Source organism: Dromiciops gliroides, chromosome 1, assembly GCF_019393635.1.
Source record: "Dromiciops gliroides isolate mDroGli1 chromosome 1, mDroGli1.pri, whole genome shotgun sequence".
Classification (NCBI taxonomy): domain Eukaryota; kingdom Metazoa; phylum Chordata; class Mammalia; order Microbiotheria; family Microbiotheriidae; genus Dromiciops; species Dromiciops gliroides.
Genome location: NC_057861.1, coordinates 311,081,269 through 311,096,423, shown reverse-complemented (window position 1 = coordinate 311,096,423; position 15,155 = coordinate 311,081,269). Strand labels below are relative to the sequence as shown.

At 33.9% G+C, this 15,155-nt stretch overlaps 1 protein-coding gene across 1 annotated transcript in view; it reads left to right on the top strand.

Annotated features, from left to right (window-relative positions):
* DCC (DCC netrin 1 receptor) overlaps positions 1-15,155 on the top strand; it is a 1,450,760-nt gene that overhangs the window by 903,583 nt on the left and 532,022 nt on the right. Inside the window, exons 6-7 of the mRNA XM_043979362.1 lie at positions 2,139-2,293; positions 6,519-6,639. Of these exons, the coding sequence (XP_043835297.1) occupies positions 2,139-2,293; positions 6,519-6,639 (276 nt within the window). The remainder of the gene's footprint in view (positions 1-2,138; positions 2,294-6,518; positions 6,640-15,155) is intronic.

The window sequence follows — 15,155 nt, the reverse complement described above, 5'->3', positions numbered from 1 at the left end:
ATATATGTATATTTAAAAACAAAGAAAGCAGAGAAGTTACACAAAGCATACACAGCATATATATATATATATATATATATATGTTTTGTTTATATATACATTTTAGTACATAATCTGTGTTTATACATCTATATGAATTTATATAATTTTTGTTTATAAATGAATTTATTATTTGTATAAAAATCATAAATAACAGGTACTAGCAGATGCTAAAGTCCAAATAAATGATTGTTTAGCACAAACTCCTGAGGAGGATCTGTATTAATGGAGCCTTAGAGAGACTGTAATTTTTTACATTATACACCTAGTGAAAGAACTGGAGCCAGAACACACATATTTTGACTCCCATGCTTGAGGGCTTTGTTCTATATCATGTGGCCTGTGAAATGTGTGAGTGTGGTATGTGGATTAAATGTATTAATGCACTTGTCTGTTGGTCTATCTATCTTAGATCTATCTTTCTATATCTATATTTGTCTCTCTAGACATATAGAAAGATATACACACATGAATACATGTACAAAAATATGCATACCTATATCCATATACACTGACACAGTATACAATACATGCATGTATCTGAATATATGCCTATATGCAATGAACACATGTTGAACATATTCATAGTACATACATGCCTGTTCATATATATATAATATATACACACACATACACATCTATACATACATATATACTGATGCATATATGTGCACAATATATTTATGCGCATGCACATATGTTCATATTTATATATGCACTTACATGTATACATATATAACACAAAATAAATATAGTAATATGTATGCCATGCACATATATGTGTATCTTTATATGCATACATATATATGTGTGTGCATATATATACATATGAACAAAATAAACATATGTATATGCATTGTGAGAAAATATATGAGAAATTATGTTTATTTTGGGGAATTATATACTCTTTTCTCCCCTGTTAGTCAGAGGTCCTCAAAAAGTTGAAAGTTTACCCCCCAAAAAGTATAGATTTATTATCTACGAATAGAAATATGGTACACATAAGAGGAAGCAACATTTGAGGGCTTGCTGATCGTGAAAGAGTAAGTAGCTTATTGGCTAATTTTGAATGAATTCATTTATATAAGCCACTGTATAAAGCAAATAGAAACAATAATCAATTAAATATTTAACATGGCCACTTGAAAAATGCATATGTATTTTCTCTGTGAAAAGAGATATCATGTCTTTTACTTTAAAATTAATCTAATTTGGCTTCCCAGGCAATATGAATATTCAAAATGGATAATTCCTGCAAGATCCCATATGTATGAGAATGAACAGTCCACTTACATTTTTGTCTTACTATTGAGGATTTGTAGGTGGCATGCAGTAAGCTTGAAAATTCATTAGTGATTTTTTTTATATTAGCAATTTTCCTTCAATTGCAAATTTCCATCATCATCTAACTAGCATTATGGTAATGAAGAAATTAAATTAAATTAGCATATTGTATATCATAATATGAAAATAATAATACATTATAGTCATATAAGACAATGGATAATTGCTAGAACAATAAGGATGTGTCCTTAGTAAAGATAATCCAGACCATTTTAGCTCCCTATCATCATGCCCAGTTTCAACCAGGGAACAAGCTCAGCCAAATTTCCATGTTATTGATGGATCCCTGGATTGCTTTAAATATAAGCTTTCTTCTCTGTAGGCTTGTGCAGGTGTGTGCCATCCTCTGTTTCCTTGATTAATTGACATAAATTTAGCTCTACTTACCTATTAAGTCCCGGTCACTTTAATGCAAGCTCTTTGGTACTCAGAATGTTTATTATATATAATCCATTTTTTCAAATTGAGTTTTTAATCTTTCCTTGTGGCAAAATACTATTAACTTCAACTGTTTAACTGCATTTGTGAAAATAAATGTGTTCTGCACTTGTTCCTGTTTAATAAACCAACAGTTTTGGGGAAAATTTGAATTATAAATGTTTTCTATTTCAGTGTAATATGTTTTTAGTTCAGTGAAGTCCTCATCATTCAATGTTTACAATCCAATCCCTTTAATTTTCTTTTCTTTTCTTTTTCTTGTTTTTTTTCTTTCTTTCTTTCTTTTCTTTTCTTTTCTTTTTTTTTTGTCTTTGCAGTTCCACCATGGTTTTTAATTCACCCTTCAAATCTCTATGCCTATGAGAGTATGGACATTGAGTTTGAGTGTGCTGTCTCGGGAAAGCCTGTGCCTACAGTGAACTGGATGAAGAATGGAGATGTGGTCATACCTAGTGATTATTTTCAGATAGTGGTAATTACATTTTGTCATATTAGATTTGCAGTTTTTAAAAATTGTGTGGTAGTTTTTCAGTTATGTGTGGATGTGACTTTCTTGAGGAGCACAGGATCCCTGTTCCTGATGTTTGAATGTGTTACAAAGCTCCTGAAGCAAACTAGATTCCTTGAAATTATATTTTCAATTTGTTTCAAAGCTATTTTCCTCAAGGAAATAATTGTCAATGAAGTTATTTGAAATAACTCCCCATTGATATAAAGTGGATTTAAACTTGATATAATGGTATATTATCATTTTAGAGTTAGCAAAGACAATCTAGCTTGAGAGGAATCTTGCCCAAAACTCTTGGGTTATGATTGAGTTAATGGAGTCCCATTAAGACTAAATGGCTAGTAAGAGATTATACTACTAATTACTGACAGAAACAAAACTGGACCCCAGGTCTTCTAATCCAGTGTTCTTTCCTCTTCACTATGTTGCCACTTAGGTGTATTTCAACATTATTTGGTAGTCCTAAATTTGCATTACGAAGGCATGTGTAATGCCCCAATATTCTTTCTCTATAAACATGGTGGAGATAAGTTTTGAGTCTCAGCTTCTAGTATAGTGCCTTTCTTGTAGTGAATTCTTATTAGAGAAAAAAGATGGCCCTTAACAGAAAAGACTAGGAATCATTATCATCATTGCCATCACTTAAGTCTGTGACCATGGGAAGGTCTCAGCCTCCATGAGACTCAGGATCCTTGGTAAAATAAAGTAGAAAGTGCTTTATTCTGCCTATTTCATAATCTTGTGGTGAGGATTAAATAAGAGCCTTTGTACAAAAATTCTTTGTACCTCTAAAGTTTTATATATATATATATGTGTGTGTGTATATATATATATATGTGTGTGTATATATATATATATATATACATATATATATACATGTAAACTTTGTGAATTATGATACTAATCATAACATAGACTTAGAAATGGAAGGGACCTCAGAGGCTATCAAGATAAAACCTCTCATTTTTTCAAAAGGGTAAACTGTGCCTAGAGATGTGAATGTCTTCTGCAAGGTCACACAGCTAGTAAATATCTGATGAATTCAGGTCTTCCCAAGTGCAAATACCATATTTTATCCATTGTGCCACCTACTTGATGCTTCTAGTCTGCAGTCTTGTTCTGGGCTTTACAAATTTTCAAATGCATTGCTCTATGCTGTTTTGGATTCTGGAAATGGCTTCAGTAGAAGGGATACATACTTATGTACATACAAACACGCAAACTTATTTGTCAGAAGCTTGGCTACAATAGTTGTCGGATTTTTTTTTTGTTTTTTTTTTGTTTTGTTTTTGCGGGGCAATGAGGGTTAAGTGACTTGCCCAGGGTCACACAGCTAGTAAGTGTCAAGTGTTTGAGGTCAGATTTGAACTCAGGTCCTCCTGAATCCAGGGCCAGTGCTTTATCCACTGTGCCACCTAGCTGCCCCCTACAAGACTTTTTGATAAAAATTATTCTGTTTTTCCTTGTTTTCACTTTGGGTGACAAGGTAGGAAGAGAGCTATCTTAAAAAGTCATAGACCACCCTTCTTACTTAGTTTTTGATTAACATTTTTCAGGAAATGCACTTCATTGGGGATTCATTTGAGTGATTATTACACCATATCTGTTATATCAAAGTACAAAGTTTCAATAAAAATATCTTTTCCAAAATAAAGTACAAGAATTTTTATAGTTGGAAAGGATCTTCTAGGTCATATAATCCAATCTCTTCATTTATATATGAGGTAGCTGAGGTCCAGAGTGAGGCAATACATTTACCTGAAGTAGAACAAGAAGTGTAACCAAAGAAAGTCTAGTTTCAAGAGTAACCTCTGAAGATCCTGTGTTAGTTTAGGTAAGCAACTTTCCATTTCATCATCTCACCTCAGTGTCTCCCAGCAATATTCAAAGACTATGTAATTTTCAGGACAAGTATCAATATGGATGGAGGGAATTTCCTTTCTAAAATTCTGTATGTCAATAAAATTACAAAGGACAAAAGCAAAACAAACCCAAGTGGGTACTACAAATAGAATTAGTACCCTATGTTCCTTATTCCCTGCCTCTTATCATTGCTGCTACGACTACTGCTAAGAATATAGCTTGTAATATGTTTTATAAATATTATGTTATTGTTTCTCTCCAACAACCTCAGGAGGTAGGTGCTATTATTATTCCCATTTATAAGTGAGGAAATTGAGGCAGTTAAATGACATGCCTAGACTCAAGCAACAAATAAGTATCAGAGGCCTTCTTTGAACTCAGGTCTTCCTAACTCAAGGTCAAGCATATGGTCCAACTCTCCCATCTAGATGCCAATACTATTTCATTCAGTCTCCTCTGTTTAGGTTGCAGCAATCCTTCCACAAGCTATGGTTTTCATTTGTTTAGTTGTTTGTTTTAACCATCTTTCATGTACCTTTGGTTCCTATATGACATTCCAAGGATTAAAGAAAACTTCCCCGTTTTGCACTTTCCTCACCATTTGTATTTCAAAAAATATGTATTTTCAATTTATTTTATATAATTTGATAGGAATAGAGTGATGATAAAAAAGTTAACTTTGGATTGCTTTACAACCCATTAGTTCTTTAAGTGCACTGCTATTTGCCCTACAACCGAATTAAAAATGACCTGTCGTTGGGCAATTTGAAATGTGCTGTATACGCATAAAATATATGCTGCTTGCATATAAAGGAAATTGCTGGATGCCCTTAAGGACACATGATAAAATGTAACATTTGTTTTCTGTACAGTTTGAATAATCTTTCTCCCTGCATGAGTCATTACCGCTAACACATTTAAATGTCTACAGTCTTAGGGAGCGGGGAAAATAAAATGCAAAATACCTGTCTCAAACTCATTGTATATTTAAAAAAATATTTTCCCCAAAGACTTCAGAAATCTAAGAGTCATGGGCCAAAATGATATATAACTATGTGCCTCTGACAGTACATCTAATATTAATAGGTACTTTTTATGAGAATTGCCAATTAGAAATTACCTATATATAAGAATTTTATATTAGTTGAGAATTTGCTACCTGATAGTGAAAACAATTAAATATTCCCTATGAGAATGTTTTTCTCTTAATGACTTAAGGGAATGTGATTTACTGTGCCTCAAATTTACACAAATAATGCTTCTACTAATAACTAAAATAAACTGAGTTAAGTGTAAATTAAAAACAATCTTCAGATCATTATATCATTTTTCCTCATATAAAAAGAAACAGATCAGCTTGCTACATGGAACTTGAAGCTTATGTTCATTTAATTTAGTTGTTTGTTTATTTTAATGAAAGGTACAAGATTATTAGAAATTTGCTGATTTTTTTCTATTTTTTTCATAAACTGAAAACTACTATGATGTTAAGAGACCTTATTTTAAAAGTCATAAACTGTCAACAAAGATATGTGACTGGGAAAAATGAGATGGTCATGTGTAAAAGTTTGGGAGAGCCAACAAATGGTTCACATCCACCACTGGTCACAAGAGTTAGAAGCAGGCCACCAGAATGTTCGGTTTTCACTTTGGCCCTAGGATACAGCTAACTCTATACTAAAGTCTACACCAAATTATCTTTATTTGTACCACTGCTGTGGTCTCTGTCCTCCCCCCAAACACACACACACACACACACACACACACACACACACACACACACACACACCGAGCAACTACTGATATTGATCCCTCTGCATATGGCAGGGACTAAGACTGGTCATTGCTACCAACTTTTGGCTATCACTACCCTGATGAAGGTCCTTCAGTTCATATGCATGTTTTACTTACTTTGTTATGTGCTTTAATTTTATTACCAGATCATATCTTTGCTGATAAATGCAGTAGATACTTATGAAACTATGCAGGTTTAAGATGTGTTAAGTGAGGGGCAGCTAGGTGGAGCAGTAGATGGAGCGCCAGCCCTGGATTCAGGAGTGCCTGAGTTCGGATCCGGCCTCAGACACTTGACACTTGCTGGCTGTGTGGCCCTGGGCAGGTCACTTGACCCCCATTGCCCCGCAAAACAAAACAAAACAAAACAAACAAACAAAAAGATGTGTTAAGTGAAGCTAAAACCCAGTGAGTGCATACTTTCTTCCCATTTCTTCAGGAAACTTACAATAAAGTTTGGTTGAAGTTGCAATTGGGTGCTAAATTTTGTTATTGTTTAAAAAACATCTCCGTCATTTGTTGTTCTCCCTAGGGTGGCAGCAATTTGCGGATCCTCGGAGTAGTAAAGTCAGATGAAGGTTTTTATCAATGTGTAGCTGAGAATGATGCTGGGAATACACAGACCAGTGCCCAGCTAATCATCCCTGAACCTGGTAAGAAGCTGAGAACATTTAGAATGCTGTATGTAATTAATGTGATTAGTATTTGATTTAGCAAACCTAAAATGCTTCTCATGTCTCTCCCAGATAAAGTTCAAAATTATTTGGGGTACCAAGGAATGCACTGTTTAAAAAACGGCTTTCCTTGATCAAATGAGGTTTGGCGCAGGACTTAAAATTTGGGAAGTCTCTCAGATCAGTCAGTGGAAGCTGAAAGATATTCAGAGCATATAGTCTACATCCTATATTTGGATAATGCCTTCTTTCTGTTTGGAGTTGTTTTTGCTCTAATGAATGAAGAAGGAATCTTGTTTCATAGCTTCTAATAATTAAAAAAATGGATAGATGTTTAAAATCTCATTCTTGTAGCATTCATATAAAAATTTGTCTTATAAGACAACAACAACACTTGGAAACAAACTGCTTAGCAATAGTGGAATAATTGAGAAACAAGATAAAAAAGAATGAATCTTATTCAAGGAAACGGAAATTGAAATTTTCTTTCATTTTGCCGCAATATAGTTTGCAAAAGAACATAAATTATTCATTTAAGTAGATGTTTTATATAGCATGTATTTATTACATAAATTCTGAATGCTTTCTTGTTTTCTTTTTATTGATACTGCTAAATGTTCAGTTTTTCTTGACCTTTTTCCCCCAATTAGTTTCTATAAAGCAAGTTAATTCAAATGATGGCTAATTGTCTTTGATGACTTTTTAAAAAATGTGAATATTAAGCAGTCAGATCCAATGCATCCTATTAGCCATTTACTTGAGAAACATCTATAAAGCTTACACATGTGATTTCACACATAATGCCCCCCCCCTTTTTTATTTGAGTGTAGCAGGAAAGACTTTGAGATCTATAGTTCTATTGGAAAAGACAATGAACTATCATTTAAGGTCACTGATTTATCAAATCTTTTTTTTTTTAATTTAGTGCAGGCTAAATTCTAAGTTACTATATGCACATAAATATATGCTTTAAAATGAACCCAATTAATAGTAATAACAATGGGGGAGGGAAGGAAGGGAAACTTTAAAAGGACTGCTTTCAACTAAACCGGAACTATGCACACTATATTTTGACTCACTGATGAGGACTTAGGGAATCAGATTGGCACATTTTACCTCAAATTAACTTCCACATAGGAAGTCTCACCACAGAGGAAAACCATAGTCCAACAGGTAGCCTTTAATCACAGAAGCCAGCATTCAGCTTGGGCTCTTTGATTATTTTTCAGTAGGTATAAGCCTGGGGGAACAGAGCTACCCTTAGCAGTAATGTAGTTTAATACATTACCAGAACCCGCCTAGAGGAAACTGGATAATTCATTACTTCTTCCACCTAGATGTTAAAATGCTGTCAGTAAATTCTGCACTCATGGTCAGTGTTTATTATGTTTGGCATTGGATTAGAATGAAAGCAAAAGAAAATGAAGACAAAATCCTAAAGGGCTGTAGGACACCATTGTAACTGTCTGCGTTTCCCCCTTATAAATGATGGATGACTTTTTCCTGGCTATTTAATCAGATCTTCAAACAATGCCACTCCAATTCCTCAGAGATGTTGAGGAGGCCAGCATGCACAGATGGTAGAGAGGCAAGCTATACATATAAATTAAGTGATGGGGCTGACCGTGGCAACGAGAACACAGCCCTCTCTTTTAAAAATTGGTCAATAAATGGTCACTATATATATATTCAGGCACAGTGTGAACCCTGTGTTGCCCAGCTGTTCAGTTTTGGCCTGTCCACAGGCCTCTGACTGAGAGTTACCCCTGGCAACCCCAACAATCTGTTCCTCAGTGAGGACCAGACAATGACCTATTAAAACTGGCATTTGTGTGGTTGGTACTCAGGGAAGCCTCATGAAGTTTCAATATCATCTTTTATAAACAATTATCAACCCCCTTTTTGAAAACTAGTCGTTTAGAGAAAAAAATGAACATGCTATTGATCACTGACTTGAGTGAACTGCTTTCTTCCTTTTCTTGACAATGCTCTGTGAGAGTTAAAGTGTTATCAATTGATATACTGTCACAAGTGAAAGAAATACACCTCCTTACACGTAGAAGTCAGATACTCTCCCACCCCCACTATTCATCCCATCATTTACAGTCCTTAAAAGTGTATTATGCTCAGTCTTTGAAAGTCTAGTTAATAATGAAGAACTTCTAGTAATATGAGGATGAGATTCAAAACCTGAGGTTCAGTTCATCTCTACTGTCAATGCAAAACTGGCAGAAGTTACTGTGAACAGCCATGTTTTTGTTTTTGTTTTTTTCTGTCCTCAGTGTTTACTATAGTATGTGGCCTATGGGAAAAAAGCTTAACTGAATGTTTTGTTGGTCCATTGATCAAAGAGGAGAGGAACCATGATACTGGTCCCAAAAGTCTTAATGAAATTTCAAAGTATTAAACCTATTTCCTAAAGCTTTAATAACTTTTTTTTTAACTAAAGCTTTTCCCAAGTTTTAGTAGCTTAAATCTGCATTAATTCTTTTAGTCTTAAATCATTCAAGCTTTAATAGCAAAAATCTCAATAAGACTTTTGGAATATACTGCATGTTCCTCCCCCCCCCCCCCTTTACTGGACATGTGATCTCCTTGATGATAAACTTCCTATTCCTAATGCACATTGGACCTTCTCTACACAATCTAGACTTGCTAAATTTCCTGAAGAGATACTGAACATTTAAATGACTTGACCAGTGTTCCACAGTCAAATTGTGTCAGAGGATATGCTTGAAAGAAGGTTTTTTTCCTGTTTTTGAGGCTAGCTCTCCATACCACGTCAAGGGGTTTCTACTTGACATGTAAATGTTATTCACATAATAGTTTATGGGAAGTTAACTGTGTTGCTTTTGTTGTATTACTTGTGTGACTGTTAGAAGTACAGTAGTCAACAATGGTCTATGACTGTATAAGAAATGTCTATCCTGCACTAAATTGTAGGGGAAAATCATACTCCTAAATGTGATTCCTTGGATGGTGAGAAATGGGAGCAGGGGAGTCTACTTTATAGGATGGGGGAAAAGCCAAGTTCTAAGAACCAAAGTAAATAGAGGAGGTCAGTACATATAATGGTCAGGATAAGAAGTGTCAGAGACAGGAAACCCATGGATCGGAGGATAGAATATACCAATTTGGGAGAGGTAGGCTGAAAACAAGAAGTTAACAATAGAACTCCATCCCTAGATCAATTTCTTTTTCCTCTTCTGTGTATTTTTATTATACTCCAAGTAAGACTGTCTACTTATCTGTAGTGAAAGGCAACTTGAAACAGCTGGAGTAAAAATAATAGTTGTAGTAAGTAGTTCTTGGGATTCTGAAAGCAGCTGTGATGGGGTTCAGAAGAAAAATTGAAATTAACATGGAAAATGAGTGAAGACAAAATTGGAATACCAGTTCGAGGTGTAACATGGTGTTTTATTTCCCAAACTGCAAAAAAGGTTTCTGGGGAAAAAAAGTCAAGTGATCGTAAGAACAGTAAATCCTATTAGAAGGCACCACCAGCTTGGCCCATGAATTCAAGCTTATAATGTAGCAAGTCATGTTCCCCAGAGTAACTTATAGTGCATGCCTCTCACTTTAACAAGAACATCCTTTCATGCTGGTGTTATCTGCATTCCCCAAAACCACTGTTATGATGGAATTCTAGTGTACTAGCGGAAATATATTGCTTAGGTATTTAGAAAACTGTGAATTGCTATCAATTACCTGTCCTTCCTCAGAAAGGTTATGATTAAGAATGATGTTGGATTTTGCACATTGTAATAAGGTGGTACATCACATGGCCTAGAATTAGATAAAGTTATTTAAGGCTAGGCTTAAGCTTTAAGGCATAGAAAGTCCATGTTGTATCCCAGATTTATTATTTTTTTGTATGTAGTACCTTATCCATTTGAAGAGAAAAATGGGAAAACCTAAAGAGCAAAAAGAAAGTCTAGAGGCATAAACTGACTTTTCTAACTGTATTAACTGCTACTAATTACAGCATTTCTTCCTGAATGTTGATTTTTTATATATATATCATTACTTCAAAGGGATTGTGTGAAGGGATGAGTAATTGCACAATTAGTCTTAACACTTCAAGATCTGTTAAGATTTAATTTGCTAGCACAACAGCTCCAAAACGACTGTGTAAGAGAATGTAGCTAACACTAAAGTGATGTACTTCCTAATCTGGCATTAGTTACTGGCAGACAATTAAATGTAATTATCAATTCTTACAGTACAAAATGACTATGATTTAAGGCCTTCACTGTATTTGGTGTGGGGGCAAAATTGTTCTCTGATGTCCAGCAACACCCCTGTAAATGTAAATGCAGTAAAGCAAAAGTGTTTCCTAGTCAGTGTCACAAACTGGGAATTCTGTGTACAGAGTTGGGTCAGTTAGCATAGGTTTTTCAGATTTGTCATAGCCGAATTAAGATGTTCTTGAATATCATGGGAGAACTTTGTAAGAAGAGTTTCACCATTGATTCAAAGGCAAAAGAAAGTTTGCTTAAGGTCTTTGGAAATATTTTCCATCCTAAACAGAGGCAATTAAATTGGAATACCTTTAAATAGAAAATATGCACCCAATAATACTTTCCTTTTTTATATTTGTATTACATGTTATTTAGGCTCTTGCACATTTAAACTCATATAGTCATAAATACATTCTATTAAATAATTATAAATATCGATATTGATTTATTTTAAAAAATGAAACTATTGAAGAGGATTGAAAAAATACCCTTTATTGTATTTTTTTATCATCTTTGAAAAAAGTTCAAATAAATTTTGTATACCAATCAAAACAGGTTGGCTATTTGACCTGGCTTTACCATTTGATCTCTCTAATCCAGAGCACAATACCATCAATTTATTGTTTGGTACATATCTGGTTTCATTGGATGGAACAATGATGGGACCAAATAGGATAGAATACAAAACAGTCAATTCCTTGACCAAGGGAAATGCTTCACATTTATATGATAAGGCAAACAGCTATTCTTGGTTATTTTCTAGGTCAGATCTCCCCATATATTTCACCTTTAATTTGTTTCAATTTCAGTAATATTACATTTTGTGTTGACTTATTTATGTGGTTATTATGAGAGTACAACATTGTACTTTAAAACTATAAAAGACTTTAGAAGTACAGTGCTAAAGTTCTAGGAAATCAGCATATTACTATATGGCCATGAATCCTTCAGTTAATAAATTAAGATGAAATAATTTTCTAAAATAAGGGATTTTCTCATTGAAAATGAACTAGATTACCCACAAATTGCTATTTTTTTTCATTTTACAATTAAGAAGTTTTTTAAAGGTATACATTCTTATGGTTTTTCTATGTTAGAAAAGGTGTTTAACTTATTACAGTATTTGTAAAGTAATTCTTTCTTTGCTCCTCAGGGACTTAGTCATTTTTAAAAGTTATATATTTGCAACTAATAGCATGCCATCATAGTCTGACTTGTTTTATGTGATCCATTTGTGACAATACCAAAAACAAAACAAAAAAAGTGCATTTTGAAGGCAAGTGGTAAAGTAAACTGAAGGGTAACTTCAACATAGTACTGAGCAGGAGGAAGAAGATCATAGAATCATAGATTTAGAACGGAAAAGAATCTTATGGGCCATATAAGTCAATACCCTAACTTTACAGATATAGAACCTAAGGCCCAGAGATGTTAAGTGATTTCATTAGGATTATATAAGTAGTAAGTGAAAAAAGGTAAGCTCAGGTCCACAGACTCCAGTACTCTTTCTACTATGCTCCTTAACTGGTCTTAAGTTTCCAATTCGAATGTTGATATGTGTGATGGTTCCTTCAAAGACCTCCAATTTTGGGTGATTTTTTTTTCTATCAGAATGATCACCAGGGATCATGTAAGCATAATTTAATGGGTAAGAGAAAGCTAACCAGGGGTTGGGTTTTTGAAAAATGCAGAATCTCAACGACTTTCTACTGGTTTCATGGGTAAGCAGATTTTTATGAGAAAGTGAACATTGGCTTTTAGGATCATTTTACAAAATATACAACTATGCATTAATGTATATTAATTTAATCATAATCATATATACATAAATAATAAATAGCTATGTAAGTATATAAACATCTATAGTATGAGTATGTATATGTATATATATATGTATATATATATCAATGTGTCTGTATGTGCATATGTATATACATGTGTATACATATATAAATATACACACACACACATCAAAAAGTATTTGTAAATGTATGTTTGTGTGGAGAGAGACAAGCAGACAGACAGACACTGGGCTTTTAACTCATGACAGATAACCATATAAATGAAATTAAACATAAAATTTTTGGTAAAGCAAATAGCTCAGGAACAAGAAAGGCTAATGTAGACTATAGATATTCCTCATCTCTATATCAGGAAAACTTTTTCTTTGACGTTTTATGCCACAGTAAACTTTTATCCCCTATTTTCATGGACCTTCCCTTTTAAGAAAGAAAAGAGTTACAAATGACTGAGTGACCACATCTCTGCAACATTTGGCACCATTATTTTTTCTACCACTAAGCCAAGACAAGAGATGTCTATTAAGAGACATGTACCACATAAACAAAGATTTATAATATAATCAGATTGTTATATGTGACCTGTGAGTGGCACCAACTGCAAAAGTCCAGATGTAACATGAGCAAAGCCAAGACTTGATGAATAGGGAAGATGAGATTTAATAATATATCCATAATATTCTGGGGAAAGAATAAGTAAAACTTGACCATAAGGAGTATATACAGACTTCTATAGAAGATGTATACAGCTGGCCCCAGATTACTGTGAACATTTTGTGAAGTAATATTATTTCATTTTATATTTCATATTTCTATTGGGCCAGAACCAATTATCATAATCCATATAATTGTAATGTCAAATAGTACTAATTCAAATACATGTTACCACTTCATAGGATTCATACTAATTGGAAGCTAGGTGTAAAATATAGAACTATAGTTCTCTTTCACTCTCAAACTATCCAAATGTACCTGGTTCAGATGTCTTTCTTTTATTGTGTAATGTACCAATTATAAAATCCTGTAAAACTGAGTCTATTTGGAGGTAATGCTAGTTTATTTTCTAGAATTTCTGAAGGATAGTTAATGAAACAGATGAATGCTTTATCTACATAGGAATACTATTCTGTTCTTTTCACTGAATTGAATTCTGAAACAATTGGATGGCAAGCACCAGAGTGAGACACTTGACTTTAAGTACTGACTTCCATCTCTTGCTAGCCATGTGACCTAAAGAAAGTACTTCAAGCTCTCTGACACTAGATTTTTTCATCCATAAAATGAGGATATAATATCTGCACAACCTACCTCATAGGGCTATTATATGGAAAATATTTTTACAATATATAACAGTATGTGAAAGCGAATTCTTATTTTTATTTTATTAGTGCTGTTTCAGTGGAAAAACTCAATAGACCAGTGGTTTGACTTAAACCATGACATGGTTCTATGACTGAGTGTACTAGTCATTTTAGTTAAAAGAGATACATTTGATGTAAATGTCAAGATACTAGCTAAAGGAAATTATTCCATAGAATATTAAACAATGAGTCATTGAACAAAAATGTCATATTTAGAATACCAGTGCTTAAGTTAATCTCTCTATATAGCCCCAAAAGGTGGTGATTTTTAAACATCTTTGTATTCCTTTTTCATCTCTCTATCACTATAATTGCAGAAGAAGACAGTTGTACAGCATTGAGGGACACATATTTTTCTTGGTTTCATAGTTTTCCATGAGAAACATTTTTACAGTGTAGTAATCTGAAACACAGTGATGAACTTTTGGGGAAATAGCTAAGCTGGTGCTTGGATTAAACACTCAGTATGTCACTGACATCATACATGAAGCCTTTCCAGCTTGGTAGAATTAATGGATGAATATTTAGAAAACCATTTATGAAACACTTCCCACCTGCCTGGCACTACACTGGGCACTAGGTGTTCAAAAGTAAAAGTGAGATGGTCCCTGACTTCAAGGAACTAACCTTCAGTCAGGAGAAGAAAATATACATAGGGGAATGGTGGCTAGGGAAGACTTTTAATTTGGGAAGTCAAACGGATGGTGAATAGAACAATAGGGCTATCCACTAACTCTAGCTTTTTTGATAGAGTTTATTTGATTGTAATCACTTGTTCTTATAAGAAAAAGGTTTTGGGGGGGGTTGGGGGGTGTTGGAGAATAATAAAGCTTATGGTTTGCTGGTATAGCACAATGAAACCAAAGATCACTTGCTTAACATAATGAGGCATTGGCAGAAGAACATTGTACACAGTATCATCAACATTGAGTGTTGACCTACTGTGATGGACTATATTCTTCTCACCAATGCAATGGTACAGAGGAGTTCCAGGGAACTCATGATGGAAGAGGATCTCCAAATCCAAGAAAAAAAAAAAAGAACTGTGGAGTATAGATGCTGATTGAACCATACTATTTCTTTTGTTTTTGGTG